Source organism: Palaemon carinicauda, chromosome 35, assembly GCF_036898095.1.
Source record: "Palaemon carinicauda isolate YSFRI2023 chromosome 35, ASM3689809v2, whole genome shotgun sequence".
NCBI classification, from domain to species: Eukaryota; Metazoa; Arthropoda; class Malacostraca; order Decapoda; family Palaemonidae; genus Palaemon; species Palaemon carinicauda.
In genome coordinates, this window is record NC_090759.1 from 2085156 (window position 1) to 2102655 (window position 17500).

At 31.9% G+C, this 17500-nt stretch overlaps 1 protein-coding gene across 1 annotated transcript in view; it reads right to left on the minus strand.

Annotated features, from left to right (window-relative positions):
* The window catches only part of LOC137627383 (irregular chiasm C-roughest protein-like), a 229364-nt gene that overhangs the window by 45125 nt on the left and 166739 nt on the right, over positions 1 to 17500 (minus strand). The window contains exon 7 of the mRNA XM_068358469.1: positions 3367 to 3617. Coding sequence (XP_068214570.1) covers positions 3367 to 3617 — 251 coding nt within the window. The remainder of the gene's footprint in view (positions 1 to 3366; positions 3618 to 17500) is intronic.

The window sequence follows — 17500 nt, forward strand, 5'->3', positions numbered from 1 at the left end:
ACTGGAGTGGTTATAGAAAATTAGCTGACCAAGAGTATGATGATGACGTCCTTATTAGCAGAACACCACAAAACTTGTAATGCTTGCTTATCAGAACGCATTAAATATTACAGGAGGTTGGGCTCAAGATAAATAGAAGAAAGATAGAGATCATGAGAACGTAAAATGCAATGGAAGATAAAATATAATTGGTAGGAGAAAGGATTGATGAGGAAGAATCATTTATGTATTTAGGACTTATGATCTCTAATACAGGGTGTTTAGAATTGGAGATTAATGAAAGATTGAAAAAAGCAAATCAGACAATGGCTAGGTTAAATAAAATTTGGAAATCAAGTCTCCTGAGATTACACATAAAAGTCAGGCTACATATCAGTTTAGTGAGATCTGTGTTACTCTATGAACATGGGCCGTGGTATGACAATGAAACAATATTCAATAGATTTTGTATATTTGAGAACAAAGCCAACAGAAGAATATTGGGAGGTAAATGGCAGGGCAGTATTAGAAATGAAACAGTAAGAGAGATTACTCGAGTGTCATATGTGGATAGATAATGGTGAGGGATAGATGTAGATGGTTTGGTCATGCTCTTCGCACTCCCCAAGTAAGACTAGCTCACCAAACTTTCAACTGGGCTCTACAAGACACTAGAAGAGTTGGAAGATCCAGACCTACATAGCTGAGGACTATGAAGCGTGAAGTGGGAGATGATGAATGGAGAAGTATTTATTTAAAAGCTCAAGATAGAGATGCCTGGTGAAATCTAACCGAGGCCCTTTGCGTCAATAGGCGTAGGAGGATATATATATATATATATATATATATATATATATATATATATATATATATATATATATATATATATATATATATATATATATATATATATATATACATATATATATATATATATATATATATATATATATATATATATATATATATATATATATATGTATGTGTGTGTGTGTGTGTGTGTGTAAATCTTTAAAGATCTGCCTCGAAAGAATTTTATCGTAATTAGTTCTAAAGGTCATCTCCAAATGACTATGTGATATGAAAATAGTTTGAAAATTTTAAGATTCTGATGATTACTTTTTTGGAAAAGTAATTGTTAAAGCTGCTGGAGTACTTTTATAAATCTTTTAACTACAAACGTCTGTTGCGACCTCCCAATAATTAGCATCATTAGAGATTCAACTTGTACAGTTGGCTTCATTAATTCCCGTACACTTAAGTGGAAGATAAGGAGATTTCTGACAGCTGTACATTGTAGTAGGTAACGCTGTGTTTTGTAGAAGAGAATTCGTTGTGAACGCTGCCTGGTAAACAGTCACAGAGCCTGTCAACGCGTGATCACAAGAATGTTTATTAATTTTACGAAGTGTTGTCATGCAAGAAATTGTTATTTGCTTAAAAGCTATTCGTAAAATTAATAAAATTACATTTGATCAAGTTTTTACAAGTTCAGTGACTATTTTACTGATAGCGTCACCAAAAGTTTCTCCATTGCAGAGCACAGCATTGTGGGGTATAATATTCAGTAGAGTAGCCAGATGTCATACTAATTTCCAGTGAAGTTCATAGGTTTTAAGGCCGTTCATGAATGGCAGGGCAAGGGACTATCCAACGAAGTTTTTTAAAGGGATAATGCCCAAGAGACTGACAATATGTACATATGATAAGCGCCCAAGTGCCCTCTCCAGTATAAGCAATGGCTGCTGATGACTCAGCAGTTAGACCTATAAAGCTCCCCCAGACCCCCCTTGATTAGCTCAAAGGGATGGTGAGATTGCGACATTTCAAGAAACTATCGTTCTTGAAGGGGTTTTCGAACCACATTTCAGCAAACTACTAGGTAAAGATGTTTCCAATGTCCTACCACGACAGTAATTAACAAAGCCAACTGTACGTACCATTACACAGCCACTGGAGAGGTTTTAGAATACACATTGCGCTGCATTTTAGGATAATACTCTCCCAGTCGATAACGGAATCAAATTCACATTTTGATGGACTGACAACACTCTCTATTATTTGAAATGTAACAAAATGCAATTTGCTCTGAAATTCTGTGTGAGGATGTCTAATTAATATATTATAGATAATATATCAGTGAAATCTACAAATTAAATAAAAGCCCGAATTAAAAGCGCGTAAATAAAATATCGTAATTACTAATGCATTACCATTAATGGACTTACGCAATGAAGCCAGTGCACAAGTTGTATTAACTCACAAAATTTAGATGAAAAAGGGGATTCATTCTTTTTTTTTTTTTTTTTTTAGTTGGCTAAATCACTTAAAATATTAATTATCTAGAAATTATTCTTAGTTTATTACTAGTTATATTCACCCGATTTTGTTTATTTCAACATTTGATATTTTGCATCATTAATATTATTAACTTTATCCTATTATTCTACTTTTTTTTTTGCAAAGTAAATATTAGCAAAATGCAAATCTAAATGTTTATTTTCCACTATCTTCATATTATTTCAAACTACAACAATGCTTTCAGTATTGAATCATCCTATTGTGTAAACGGTAATATCAAGCGAAACCTGTTTATTTTTTTTTTTTTTGTATTGTACCTTATAAGATGACATAAACCTGTTTCTACTGTGCTTCTATCACAAATATTCATTCCTATGTATGTTCATATACATACATTGCATCACTGGAGTACCATTTCATTAGGGTATCAGGTTATCTTCGCCTTCTTTCGACCTTATTAGCCACACTGTACAGTAGGGTCGACCGCTCGAGTTTTGTTTGTCCATCTATTTCTTTCCTTGCATCTTTTCCCCCCAATCCCACTCCATCCCACCCATATTCACCTTCACATTAGGGCATATGTTGTGGATGGATGGTGGGGAGAGAGTGAGGAGGGCTTAGGAGGATCTAGTTAGATGGTGAGGTTAGGTGAAGGATGATATGGAGAGAAGAGCTTTGGTGGAAGAGGATACATTTGAGAGAAGGCATTGGAGAGGGCACATCTGCCAACTGACCCCTTCATGTAGGAATAACGGTGGGAGAGAAGAGCTGCATATGACTGTATTTTAAAAATCGGAAAAAAAGATGAAATAAGAAGATGGCAGGCGTAGTAAAGATTACAGAGGTGATAAGAGTGTCATTACAGAGATGGTGTAGGAGCATGTTGAGGATGGATGGTTGGGAGGGAGTGAAGAGAGCTTGGGAGGAGCCTGTTAAGGGGGAATATCGAAAGGGAAGCAGAGAATTAGAAGGCGAGATAAGGTGAAAGATAATATGGAGAGAAGAAGTTTGGGGGAAGAGGATGCCTTTGATAGAAGACATTGGAGAAGCTGCATCAGGCTGTCTGTCTGTCCCTTAAACACTCACCTTCAAGAATATCCCCATGAAAGCTGATATTTCAGGGAATCCCTCCACTTTGGCTATGCAGAGGTATGTGCCAGCGTTGTGTTTATCTACGATGACGTGGATGACTGGTCCCTTCCCCACCACTGTCTGCGACAGCTGGTTGATCCAGACAATGGTTGGGTCCGGGCTGGAGTCCACTTGGCATCGGAGGGTGACGTTATCTCCGATGTCCGCGTACTGGTCTCCAGGCTGCACCTTGAATGATGGACCATCTGGGAGAAGTAAGAGAACATATGTTATTTGCAGTTGTGGTCCAGATTTGTTGGCATTACTGTACGTAATTATACGCGGGTTGTGATCCAAATATAATGAATGGAATTTTGACATTAATAACAATATAACATACAACATCAATAATAATAATAATAATAATAATAATAATAATAATAATAATAATAATAATAATAATAATAATAATAATAATAATAATAATAATAATAATATTTTTTGGGAAGAGACCCTCTTTTATGCAAGTTTGATTTAAGATAATGGCCGCCTCAGTGGCGTTAATTCCGTAAGACATATTTTCTCTGGATAAAAAAAAAATGTGTTTTATAAAATTATCGCCACTGAGGCAGCCATATTCCTCAATAATAATAATAATAATAATAATAATAATAATAATAATAATAATAATAATAAGATTATGATGATTGATGCAATATTTACTTAAAACCGCAGTGATTGGTGATGAACATCGTCGTAATAACAAGGATAATAATGATAATAATAATCCTAATAATAATAATGATAAAAGAATTAATAATAATAATAATAATAATAATAATAATAATAATAATAATAATAATAATAATAATAATAATAATAATAATAATAATAATAATAATAATAACAATAATAATATTTATAATAATAATAATAATAATAATAATAATAATAAGATTATGATGATTGATGCAATATTTACTTAAAACCGCAGTGATTGGTGATGAACATCGTCGTGATAACAAGGATAATAGTGATTATTATTATTATTATTATTATTATTATTATTATTATTATTATTATTATTATTATTATTATTATTATTATTATTAATAATAATAATAATAATAATAATAATAATATTATGATTATTATTATTATTATTATTATTATTATTATTATTATTATTATTATTATTATTATTGATTTTGCTCGATATATAGGAAATCAGAAATATATAATCAAGTCATTTATTTCATAATTCTGGTTATCCTATCATGAATAGTGAACAGTGATAACCAGAGTTGTGAAATAAATGACCAGATTGTATATTTAGGATTTCATTATATTTCGATGAAAATCAATATTATTATTATTATTATTATTATTATTATTATTATTATTATTATTATTATTATTATTATTATCTAAAATAAATCGAATAATCAAGATTTGATATTTCAGGTTTTAGTTCCAATCTCATCTTAAGAGATGGTCATCAGAACCTCAGGTGGGTAAGCTAAATATCCCATCAGTGGTAAACCCCTTAATCACGTACAAACTTGTATTTTTCTAAGCGTAGTTTCCTTGAGAATGAAAACAAATAAATTATCAGATGTAAGACTAATTTTTCTCAAGCATCCTCTTGTGCTTTGATGATCTACAATATGTTAGAAAAAGAGGTGATACATGTGAAAACGAAGGAATAAAGAGATAAGAAATATGGAAATCGTCTAGTTTAAAGGTTTAAGGTCGCCCATGAATAGCAGAAGCAAGTGACAGGATAATGCCCTAAAAACTGACCATATTATATATATGATCAATTCCCAAATGCCCTCTCCATCCATCAAGCTGGCACCAAGGAGTCCCAGGCAATGGCTGCTGATGACTCCGTAGGTAGACACTATTTGAACTATAAAGCTTGAGCGAGGCTCAAACTCCTATCCAAAAAATTGCCAGGCAGAGTCTTATGAATAGTTTCATATAGTTATGAGTTTGCTGTTTTATAAATTATCTGAATGGTCTAATCAATCTTTTCCTATTCGTTGTAAGTTGCCACTAATATAATTTCCCTTCAAATGTTCAAAATAAAAAAGTACTGAGATTTGCTGAATGGGATGTTTTACTAATATCTAAATTTTAAATGTTTAAATTATTCGTAATTTTCTAACTTTCTGGGACAAAATCTCAAATATATAATAAAGAGTAAGTGTCTGGCTATATATATATATATATATATATATATATATATATATATATATATATATATATATATATATACATACATATATATATATATATATATATATATATATATATATATATATATATATATATATATATATATATATATATATATATATATATATATATATATATATATATATATATATATATATATATATATATATATATATATATATATATATATATATATATATATATATATATATATATATATATATATATATATATATATATATATATACATACATATATATATACATAAATATATATATATATATATATATATATATATATATATATATATATATATATATATACATATATATACAGATATATATATATATATATATATATATATATATATATATATATCTATATATATATATATATATATATATATATATATATATATACAGAAATATATATATATATATATATATATATATATATATATATATATATATATATATATATATATATATATATATATATATATATACATATAAATATACACATACATAACTGCTTAGCGGCATTGCCATACATATGGATACATAATTTCTCCCCGTCACTTGGGTAGTGGAAAGAAGGAATAGTCATCTCCTGGTGAGAGTGGATACCCCGAGAGGTAAACTTAGAAACCATAATTTTTCCACAATTTGCTGATTTTGCCATGTTGTAGGGCGTGGGAAAGGTTGAATCTGAGGATGTGAGTATCTATCCAAGTAAGTTAGCCGTCATTTTTGAGGGGTAGAAATCACAAATTAGAATTTATAAAGCGATGGTGATTTTCCCGCTAAATGAAAGAATTTTTTGTGCCCCTAATCATCTGAAGGAGTTGATGAAAAGGGGCTGTGATACCAATCAGGTTTACGTGGAACACGGAGCTATGGGTGATTTGCGAAAAGTGTAGGTAATGTAACTTTAGGAAGCTCTTATTCACTTCGTTTTGTTGTAATTCCTATATATTCTAATAATGAAAAGCTTTCTTTGTATATGTTGTTTTTCGGTTTGGCTGCTGTTTTCAGACAACTGCTATTTGTTGTTTTATGTTTCCTGAATTCTTATGGTTTGGAGTGACATCCCTTCAAGTATTTTCTAATACTTTTAAGTAAATAATAATAATAATAATAATAATAATAATAATAATAATAATAATAATAATAATAATAATAATAATAATAATAATAATAATAAATCTGTTTGACAACAACTCAAGGCCAGAACAGTATAAAAAAAAACTCTTCATTCTACATGATACATGCTGCATAAAAAAACCTTTAACAACTGATTGATAACAGCAGCAAAAGCAGCAGCAGCAGCAGCTTAAAGATTGACGCTGCCAAATTCACGTGCAAAAAAGAAAGAAAGAAAAAAAAAAAGAAACGCCAGATCCTATTCTGTCGTTACTCTGTTATCAGTTGTCGAATGGCAAAAAGCACGTAAGCAACCTGGTGCCTTCGATTTAATAAGAGGCATTGTGATATTAGGTATGTATCCCCCGGTCATGCGATGGAGCGTAAGTACTTTGCGCCATGACACCGTCCACACGTAGTCAAGACTAGCCCTCAACGTAGCCCGATGGATTAGGAAATCAGATAGCCTTTATGCATGTGCTTTCATGATAGATGTATGTGGCACGCACGCGCTCGCAGAAAGAAAAATGGTTAGAGAGACAGACTGAAAGCGAGAGAGATGGGAAGAGTGAGGATTAATGTTATTACCTTTTTTGTTGGTTTGGAATAAAAACTTAATCCTTTTTATAGGATTAGATCATGATAGAAATAGCCTTTGAGATAGTTTCATGCGTACACCTAACTTTTCGATCATGCTGTAGGAGAGTTTGAATTTGCCACTTGGTTTAAAAATATTTACCATTTAATAACCTATATTAAATAGAGAATATTCTAACGTGTAGGAAAAAGAAATGGACATGGACGGGACATTTAATGCGAATGACAGATAATAGATGGACATCAAGAATAATATATTGGGTCTCTAGAGATTGCAAACGCAGAAGAGGAAGAAAGTGAAGACGGTGGATTGACGAACTAAGAATATTTGAGAGTATAGACTGGCAAAGAAATACCATGAACAGACGCGAGTGGAAAAAATCATGTCTGAGGCTCTGCCTCGCAGTGGGCAAATTAAAGATGATGATGATGATGATACTGTATGTTCTGAATATATTTGGCCTACCTTTGTAGGCGTGCAGACATGTTCAAGAGAGCACGTTTCAGACCTTTTTTTGTGTTCTTTTACCCTATTTATTCCGTTCAGGCCTGAGGAAAAGACACTAAATCATACCCCTAATACCTGAATAATTACATTTTGAAGATCTACAAACATTTGAAAGTATTTTCTTGTTTTACGAAATGATAATCACAAACGCTGTTGTTTTCGCTCCTAGTAATAGCTTATATATTTAGAAAAAAATCTAATTCTTGTAATTGAACATATGCTGTCTTAATATTTCCCACGCTCTCCTAAATTCTAGATCATGCTCGGGTCATGTTCGGTTTTCCTTGGAACATATTTATAACAGCTTTATTGACCTTAATGAGTTCATCTTGTTTGGTGATTCTCTCAGTGGTGGAGATGTATCCTCAATTATGTAAAAGTAATTGGAAAAATTACCATCTTTAAAGACCAGATCCATCTCTGGTTACTGGCAATTTTTCCTTTGCCTACACATACAGTGAATAGTCCGGCCTATTCGTAACATATTCTCCTCTTTTCTTATACACGTGACAATACTAAGATAACGGGAAAAAAATCCACTCAAGGGGTTGACTACTGAATTTTTTTTAGGTAAAAGTAACTTTTAAGGTATGGTAAGCAGCTCTTTTAAGAGAAGGACACTCCGAAATCTAACCATTGCTGTCTAGTCTTGGGCAGTGCCATAGCCTCTGTGCCATGTTCTTCCACTATCTTGCGTTAGAGTTCTCTTGCCAGAGTGTACACTTAAGCACACTACTCTAATGGTTTTCTTATTTCCTTTCCTACAGGATCCTTTGAGTTAATAGCATCCTGATTTTCCAACTATGATTTTAGCTTAGCTAATAATAATAATAATAATAATAATAATAATAATAATAATAATAATAATAATAATAATAATAATAATTGAGCCTCCTTATTGCCTTATTGCCTTATTCTACGTTTGGGTTCCCCCAGGTCCCTCAGTGTGAGGCACCTCGTATATCCACCAGAGAGTTGCTAATGCATCTTCCGGTGTATTTTGCATCTTCCAGTCTTGGATGATCTGCAATGCATCTGATGTATTTATCGAGCTTATTCTTATACACATCTACGATCACTCCTGATATGTTTCTTAGATGAGCTGGCAGCGCATTATATAGTCGCTGCATTATCGATGCTGGTGCATAGTGGATTAATGTCTTGTTCGCCTTCCTTAGGTTTCCTGGTATAGTTTTGGGCACTATTAATCTACCTCGGCTTGCTTTTTCTGATATTTTTAGCTCCATGAGGTTTTCAGTAACTCCTTCTATTTGCTTCCATGCTTGTATTATCATGTAGCGTTCTCTTCTTCTTTGTAGACTGTATAGTTTTAAAAATTGCAGTCTTTCCTAATAGTCAAGACCCTTAACTTCTATTCTAGCAGTATAGGACCTTTGTACACTCTCTATTTGTGAAATATCCTTTTGATAGTGTGGGTACCATATCACATTGCAGTACTCGAGTGTACTACGTACATAAGTTTTGTAAAGCATAATCATGTGTTCAGCTTTTCTTGTTTTAAAGTGTCTGAATATCATTCCCATTTTTGCTTTACATTTAGCCAACAGTGTTGCTATTTGGTCGTTGCATATCATATTCCTGTTTAACATTACACCAAGGTCTTTAATTGCTTCCTTTTTTGTGATTGTCTCATTATTAGGTCCCCTGTATGCACATACCATTCCTTCTCTGTTTCCATAGTTTATCGATTCGAATTTACCAGAGTTAAATACCATCCTATTTATCTCCGCCCATTAATATATTTTGTTTAGATCTCTTTGTAGTGAGTTCTTATCTTCATCACAAGTAATTTCTCTACTTCTTCTTGTCTGATATCATATTAACAAACAGCAGTGTAGCTAATACCGTAACTTATGGCACGCCAGATATTACCTGATCTTAATCTGATTTCTCCTCATTTGCAACCACTATCTGTTTTCTGTTTTGCAGAAATTCTTTTACCCATTTCCCTATCTTTCCAACAATATTATGCTTTCTCATTTTTTTCTCTAATATATTATGGTCTACCTTGTTAAAGGCTTTTGCAAAATCTAGATAGATCACATCTGTGTCTTTTTCATTTATCATATTTTTGTATATGTTTTCATAGTGTGCTATTAGTTGGGTTTGTTTACTTTTTCCGGGCACAAAACCGTGTTAACCTATTTAAACAAATTATTTTAAACCAAATGATTCATTATTTTCTTTTTTATTACCCTTTCATACACATTCATAATATGTGATGTTAGACTAACAGGTCTATAACTGAATATAGGGTTATATAGGCTAATTTATGTTTAACATATATCTCACTCATATCTACACTTCGTCTTAACAGTATTGCAAGCGGCTTCGCAATAGTATGTGCAGTTTTTTTTTAACAAAATCGCTGGAACTCCATCTGGTCCGGCTGCCGATCCGTTTTTAATTTTGCTTGTAGCCTGCACAATATCTGCTTCACTTATATCTATATCCGCTAGATATTAAACATTTTCTTCTCTTATTTCTGTTTCATTATTCTCATTTGCAATTCTTGGTGTGAACTCACTCTTATATTTTTCTCCTAATATGATGCATATTTCCTTTTTTTTATTCGTTAACTGTCCTTCAATTCTTAGAGGACCTATTTCTAATCTCCCATTATTCATCTTTTTTCATAAGAGTAAAGTACTTTGGGTTTTTGTTTTTGATATTTTGAAATGTCCTTTCTTCTAAGTCCCTCTTTTGATTTTCTTTCGATTGTATAATCTTTTTTTTACATTTTCTATTTTACTTTTTATTTCCATCATTTTCCATACATTTTTTTTCTTTTGCAAGATTTTTCTTCCACTTTCTAATTTTCTGAAATAAGATCCTTCTGTCTCTTGGTATGCATGTCTGATGTTTATTGTCATTTATTTGGTACATATTTTTCAACAATTTTCTCCAATATTTTGTACAGTATATATAAATCTGTATTTACATGTATATTATCACTTGCGAATACATTTTTCCATTCTTTGTTCAATTCTTCATTTATTTCTGACCATTTTATATTCTTTCTATAAGATTTATATTTTCCATATCCTTCCCATCGTTTTGTGCTTTGTTTATCTCTGCGATCACTTGCTTTGGAATGGATTATTAATTCTATGACATTGTGGTATGAAATTCGCGTGTTATAAACTATTATTTCTTCAACATAATTCACCTCATTCACAAATACTAAATCTAGGACATTGTCCGTTCTTGTTGGAATGTGGTTTATATGTTGTATATTATGTTCTAATAGCAAATCTTGAGGCTTTTCATATTGCCTCTTATCTTCTGTGCTACTATTACTCTCTTTTTCATATGTATATATATACAACCACTCTCTTCTATTCGTTCTTTCCAATCCACAAAAGGAAAGTTGAAATCTCCAGATAGGAGTATATTCCAGTCTTTATGGTTTCTACATATATCATCTATTTTTTTCTATAATTATGTGAAACTCCTTAGTATTTGGGGTCTGTAAACTACAATATTCACTAGTTTTTCATATTCAAATTCTACTGTAATCAATTCACATTCTGTGTTGCTGTTTTTTTCACAGACTTTTCCTTGATTTATGTCTCTTCCATATATTACAGTTCCCCCTTGATTCCTATTTGTTCTGTCTGATCTATATGTTTGGAAACCCCTTATCTGGTCATCACTGCCAGTCTTGGGAATACCATGTTTCACTTATATTTAATATATCTATTTTTTCAATTTAGGTTAGTTGTTCTAAGAACTCTATTTTCCTTTTTAGAGTTACTTGTGACTATACCCTGTAAATTCATCACTATTATGGTTTGTGTTTTGTCCCCATTATTTAATATTGGTCATAATATGGATTCTCCCATGCTTCCTTCCTGTTCTGATATGATATTCTTTTCTTCATTTCCAGGAAATCTGCCATTGAAAAATCCAACTTTTCTATTATATTTGTTCTTTCTCCTTCATATCTATTTTTTGTGTATACCTGCAATTATCCCCATATCTGCACCAACCCCTGGCATTATAGATACATTCTTTATAGTTGGGCTCTAATTGTGCATATTTGGGTTGAAAGGCATCATATTTTGAGGCCTTTTGTGCATAGCGCGGTATATACTCGGCTTGTTTTTTTTTGTTTCTTTTTTTTTTGTTTCATTTTTCTTTTCTGTTTGCTGAGTTTCCTGACTTTCATTCATGGTTGCAGGATGCATATATCGACAATTTTTGTTGAATTTGCATCCTTTTCTTTCTTTCAGGTTTTTGCATATTTTTGGATGGAGATCTCTGCATTCGTCTCCATATCCGTCTAAATACGCACATTTACCATATATTTCATAATTATTGCATATCTCTGTATGCTTGTAGTAGCATCTTTCGCTAAATCTGCAATTCTGAGTTAGGATTATAAGATCCGATTTTTGTTTCTCATCATTGTATTTATAGCATTGTTTATCTTCTCCAAAATCTAACCTCGTTGATGTGTAAGTGTCACTGTTCATGGTTTTAATTCTTGAAATTTGAATTTGCATCCTATTCCTTCTTTCAGGTTTTTGCATATTTTTGGATAGAAATCCCTGCATTCGTCTCCACATCCGTCTGAATATGCACATTTACCATATATTTCATAATTTTGGCATATCTTTGGATGCTTGTAGTAGCATTTTTCGCTAAATCTGCAATTCTGAGCTGGAATTAGTGGATCCGATTTTTGTCTCTCATCAATGTATTTATATCATTGTTTATCTTTTCCAAAATCTAACTTCGTTGATGTGTTAGTGTCATTATTCACGTTTTTCATTACTTAATCTTAGGCATATGACAATCACTGATTTGTTTCACACGTAGCGTTAGTTTGGGGTCAAAAACCATATCCACAATAATGTCCTCTTCAATTAATGAAAATTAATGTATTTTTGTTTTCAGATACACTGCTAACAAATTATGTCAGTAGAAACATTACGGAAACCAAATCCTAGATTCTGTTTTTAATATGATGAAAAGTGTATTATTATTATTATTATTATTATTATTATTATTATTATTATTATTATTATTATTATTACTATTATTATTATTATTAGCTAAACGGAAATCCTAGTTGGAAAAGCTGAATATTATAGGACAAAGGGCTTCAACAGAGAAAATAACTCATTAAGAAATGGAAATAAGAAACTAAATTAACTACACGGGAAATAAACAATATTGGATATAAAATATTTTAAGATCAGCAACAATGTTGAAATAGATTTGACATATCTAAAATATAAAAAGAGACTTATGTTAGCCGGTTTAGCATAAAAACATTCACTGTAAGTTTGAAATTCTGAAGTTCCAGCTATCCAACTTCCTGATTAAAAGTTTTACGATTAAAAGACTATCTGACCACAGCTGAATAACAACTTTTAGAATACTGTATAGTATTATCAATTTAGTTCACGTGACCTTGCTTTGTAATACTAATAATAAACATTTCTGCTAACATCATCATCATCTCATCCCATGCCAATTGATGCAAAGGACTTCGGTTAGATTTCACCAGTCGTCTCTATCTTTAGCTTTTAAATTAATACTTCTCCATCCATCATTTCCCACTTCATGCTTCATAGCACTCAGCAATGTAGGTCTGGGTCCTCCAACTCTTTCAGTGTTTTGTGGAGCCTAGTTGAAAGTTTGGTGAACTAATCTCTCTTGACGAGTGCGAAGAGCATGCCCAAACTACCCCCATCTATCCCTCACCATGATCTCATCCACATATGGCACTCGAGTAATCTCTGTTATAGTTTCATTTCTAATCATGTCCTGCCATTTAACTCCCAATATTCTTCTGAAGGCTTTGTTCTCAAATCTACAAAATCTGTTAGATATTATTTCATTGCCCTACTCATTTCCATACAGTATAATCAATCTCACTAAACTGATATGAAGTCTGATTTTTATGTGTAATGTCAGGCAATTTGATTTCCTAAATTTACCTGCCCTAGCCATTGCCTGATTTTCTTTTTTCAATCGCCCATTAAACTCAAATTCTAAGGATCCTGTGTTAGATACCATAGTTCCTAGATATTCAAATGATTCCATCGCATTAATAATTTCTCCTTCCGATGACATTTCATCTTCCATTGCATATTCCATACTCATCTTCTGTCTTTCTTCTATTTATCTTGAGCGCGACCTCAGTTGATATTTCATACATTCTGATAAGCAAGCTTTGCGAATCTTGTGGTATTCTGTTAATTTGGATAGCGTCATCAGCATATTCTAGGTTAGCTAATTTCTCTTTACCAATCCAGTCCAATTCTTCTCCACAATCTCCAACTGTTCTTTGCGTTACAAAATCCATGAGGAGGATAAACAACATAGGTGACCCTATTGTTCACTGGAAATTCATTTGATAGGACTCCACTTACATTAACTTTGCACTTGCTATAAAAAACTTAATCCAATTTGCATATTCAAGAGGACCTCCATAATAGCGTAGTTCACTATCAAAGGGTTCTTCATAGTCCACAAATACCATGAAACGTGGATTTCTATATTCTTAACCTTGCTGTACCATGTGTCTTAAAATGAGAACTGGGTCAGTACAGCTTCTCCGTTTTCTAAACCCTGCAAGCTCATCTCACAGCTTTTCATCAATCTTTCTCCCTAGTCGCTTTAGAGTGACCATACTATATATTTTATGACAACTAACGTAAGTGTGATGCCTCTGTGATTATTACAATCAGTCGTATCTCCCATTTTTGCTATTTTCACCAACACTTCTTGCTCCCATTCATCAGGTTTTGCCTCTTCACGCCACATTCTACAAAATAATCTTGTAAGTTTTCCTGGAGTCACTTTATTTTCGGTAATTATCATCTCAGTAGTTATTCCATCGTAACCAGGGGATTTCCATCTCCTGAATTTTTCAATAAAAGCTTCGACTTCAAGGACACTGAATTCATTCATGGACACATCAAAGTTTTCATCAGCTTCAGGTATATCAATCAAATGATTCCCCTCATATCACCCGTTAATGACCTAACTAAAGTGCTCCATCCAACGTTGCCTTTCTTCATCTTCTGTTGTTTTAACAGACCCATCTCTCTTTTTGATGGCCATGTGGTTCTTTTTCTTTGCCCCAGTAAAGATTTCATTAATAATTCTATGAACAATTCTTACACCATACTCACACCCTGAATTTTTAGCTGCGTCAGCTTCATCTGCTTCACTGTCTAATTATTCTCTCCATTCATTCCTGGCTTTTCTTTTGCCTTCATTATCAATACTTAGCATGCTATAGTCATAAAAATATAACATCCCTATAATTGTCCTTAATTTTTTTATTATGATTGCTTTTTCATTTAGGAAGGTGGTTAATGCTAATATTAACATTGTTATAAATTTATGATGATTGAATAGTATTGTTTACGAAATTACATATTGAATGGAAATATCTACCTTAAATGCCACTCTGAATTAGTGGAAATTCATTTCAATAATGAAAAACACTCAAGTGCTAAACCAGAATATCTAAAGATAAATAAACGTTTGGGTAATGTCTTTACCTTCATATTTAGTTTCGTTTTGTTCGGGAAGTTTAAATCATGAACAACATGTTTGTGGTGAACGTATTTTATTGATTAGGGTAACAAGGCATTCGTGTAGTTTTATTGTGTTTGCGATAAGGGCATGCAGCAATTAAAATACAATGGACTCGTTAATTTGAATATTAAAATGAGCAAACGTAAATTTGACTAATCTAAAAGCGTTAGACAAATCTATGCTTTATGAACGTTCCTCACAATACGAGGGAAGGTTGCAGATTATTATTATTATTATTATTATTATTATTATTATTATTATTATTAGCCAAACTATAACCCTAGTTGGGAAAGTAAATTGCTACAATCCCAAGAAAAGCACCCTAGTGATAAAAGAAAATTAAGAATTAACGAATAACTTGTATATGAAAAATTATGAATGAAAATATAAATTATTTGTAAAAAATAAAAATATTTCTATGATTTGTGATACAAATCGTAAGACTAATTATTTATACGAAGTGACCTTGACCGCAATTCTCTCACATTTGAATACATGTATATAATGATAGTAAATTGAGAACATACTAAACTAAATATCTTGAGAATCCCCTTAATATTATTACACATAGACTCCTCATGAACGTTTTAAATGATTTTTAGTTGGGGTTTCATTCTTAACTAACAGATTAAATAAATTTTCTCACAATTCGTCTGTACATCATATAACTTTTCATTTTCCCTGGCCTTTGTCAATAAACCATTTATAGATAAATTAAACTCTAGGGTTGAGTGCATTGCTGACAAGGCAATAATTTCCCCTCTTGCTTTCAAAAGTTCTCTAAATCTTTTCAGTATTTACTTCATAAAATCACTTATCTTTATAGAGGACTACCTATGTGTCTATTCTGCTCTAGGATCTTAGAGTATTTATTCAAGTCGTTCGCAAATTGCTATTTTCCTTGAAAATCATTTCCAAACAACTGTCATACAGTACTCATGATTTGGAATGTTCCTTTTTACACAATCTTATCGTACAGTTTATTTCGGTAAGTTTCTCTCTCTCTCTCTCTCTCTCTCTCTCTCTCTCTCTCTCTCTCTCTGTCTCTCTCTCTCTCTCTCTATATATATATATATATATATATATATATATATATATATATATATATATATATATATACAGTATATATATATATATATATATATATATATATATATATATATATATATATATATGTGTGTGTGTGTGTGTGTGTGTATATATATACTATATATATATACTATATGTGAATAAATAAATATATATATATATATATATATATATATATATATACTATATGTGAATAAATATATATATATATATATATATATATATATATATATATATATATATATATATATATATATATATATATATAGAGAGAGAGAGAGAGAGAGAGAGAGAGAGAGAGAGAGAGAGAGAGAGAGAGAGAGAGAGAGAGAGAGAGAGAGGCACTATAAGACTATGCTAGTCGGTATATTACCGTGCTAGGCAGTAGAGTATTATACAGTGCTAGGCGGTATGTGCCATGTTAGGAGGTATATTACCATGATAGGCGGTATATTAACGTGCCAGGCGGTATAATTACCGAGCTAAGCGGTATATTAACGTGCTAGGTGGTATATTACTGTGCTAGGCGCTGTATCTTTGCAATCTATGTTTGCCAACGGTTATATAGGTAGATGAGCAACCTGGAGAAGTAACAAGAACTTTGGGTGTAGAGGAAATACCCCTCTAAATCTCGAAATCACTGGCAGCAGAATGATAGATCGTTTTTAAGGCGATAGACAAGATATCTCTTAGGATATTACTCCGGATGCAAGGCAGATATTCTTACTAAAATTAGTAACGTCCGGCAGGAGTCACTTGCCTTAGTTAGACAGGCACTGTGCATCACAGGGAACTGGCTATCCTTTGAGGAATTTAGCTTATGAATCTTCTATGGATTTAATAAGTTTATGGAAAGCGAAAATGACAGAATGGCCCTCAGTTCTGGGCGTAGCGGGATACTAAGAATCTCCCGTTTTATAAATACTAAAGGAAACTTGAAAATTGATGATTTGAATGTTAAAACCGTGAATCAGATTGGGAGGTTACA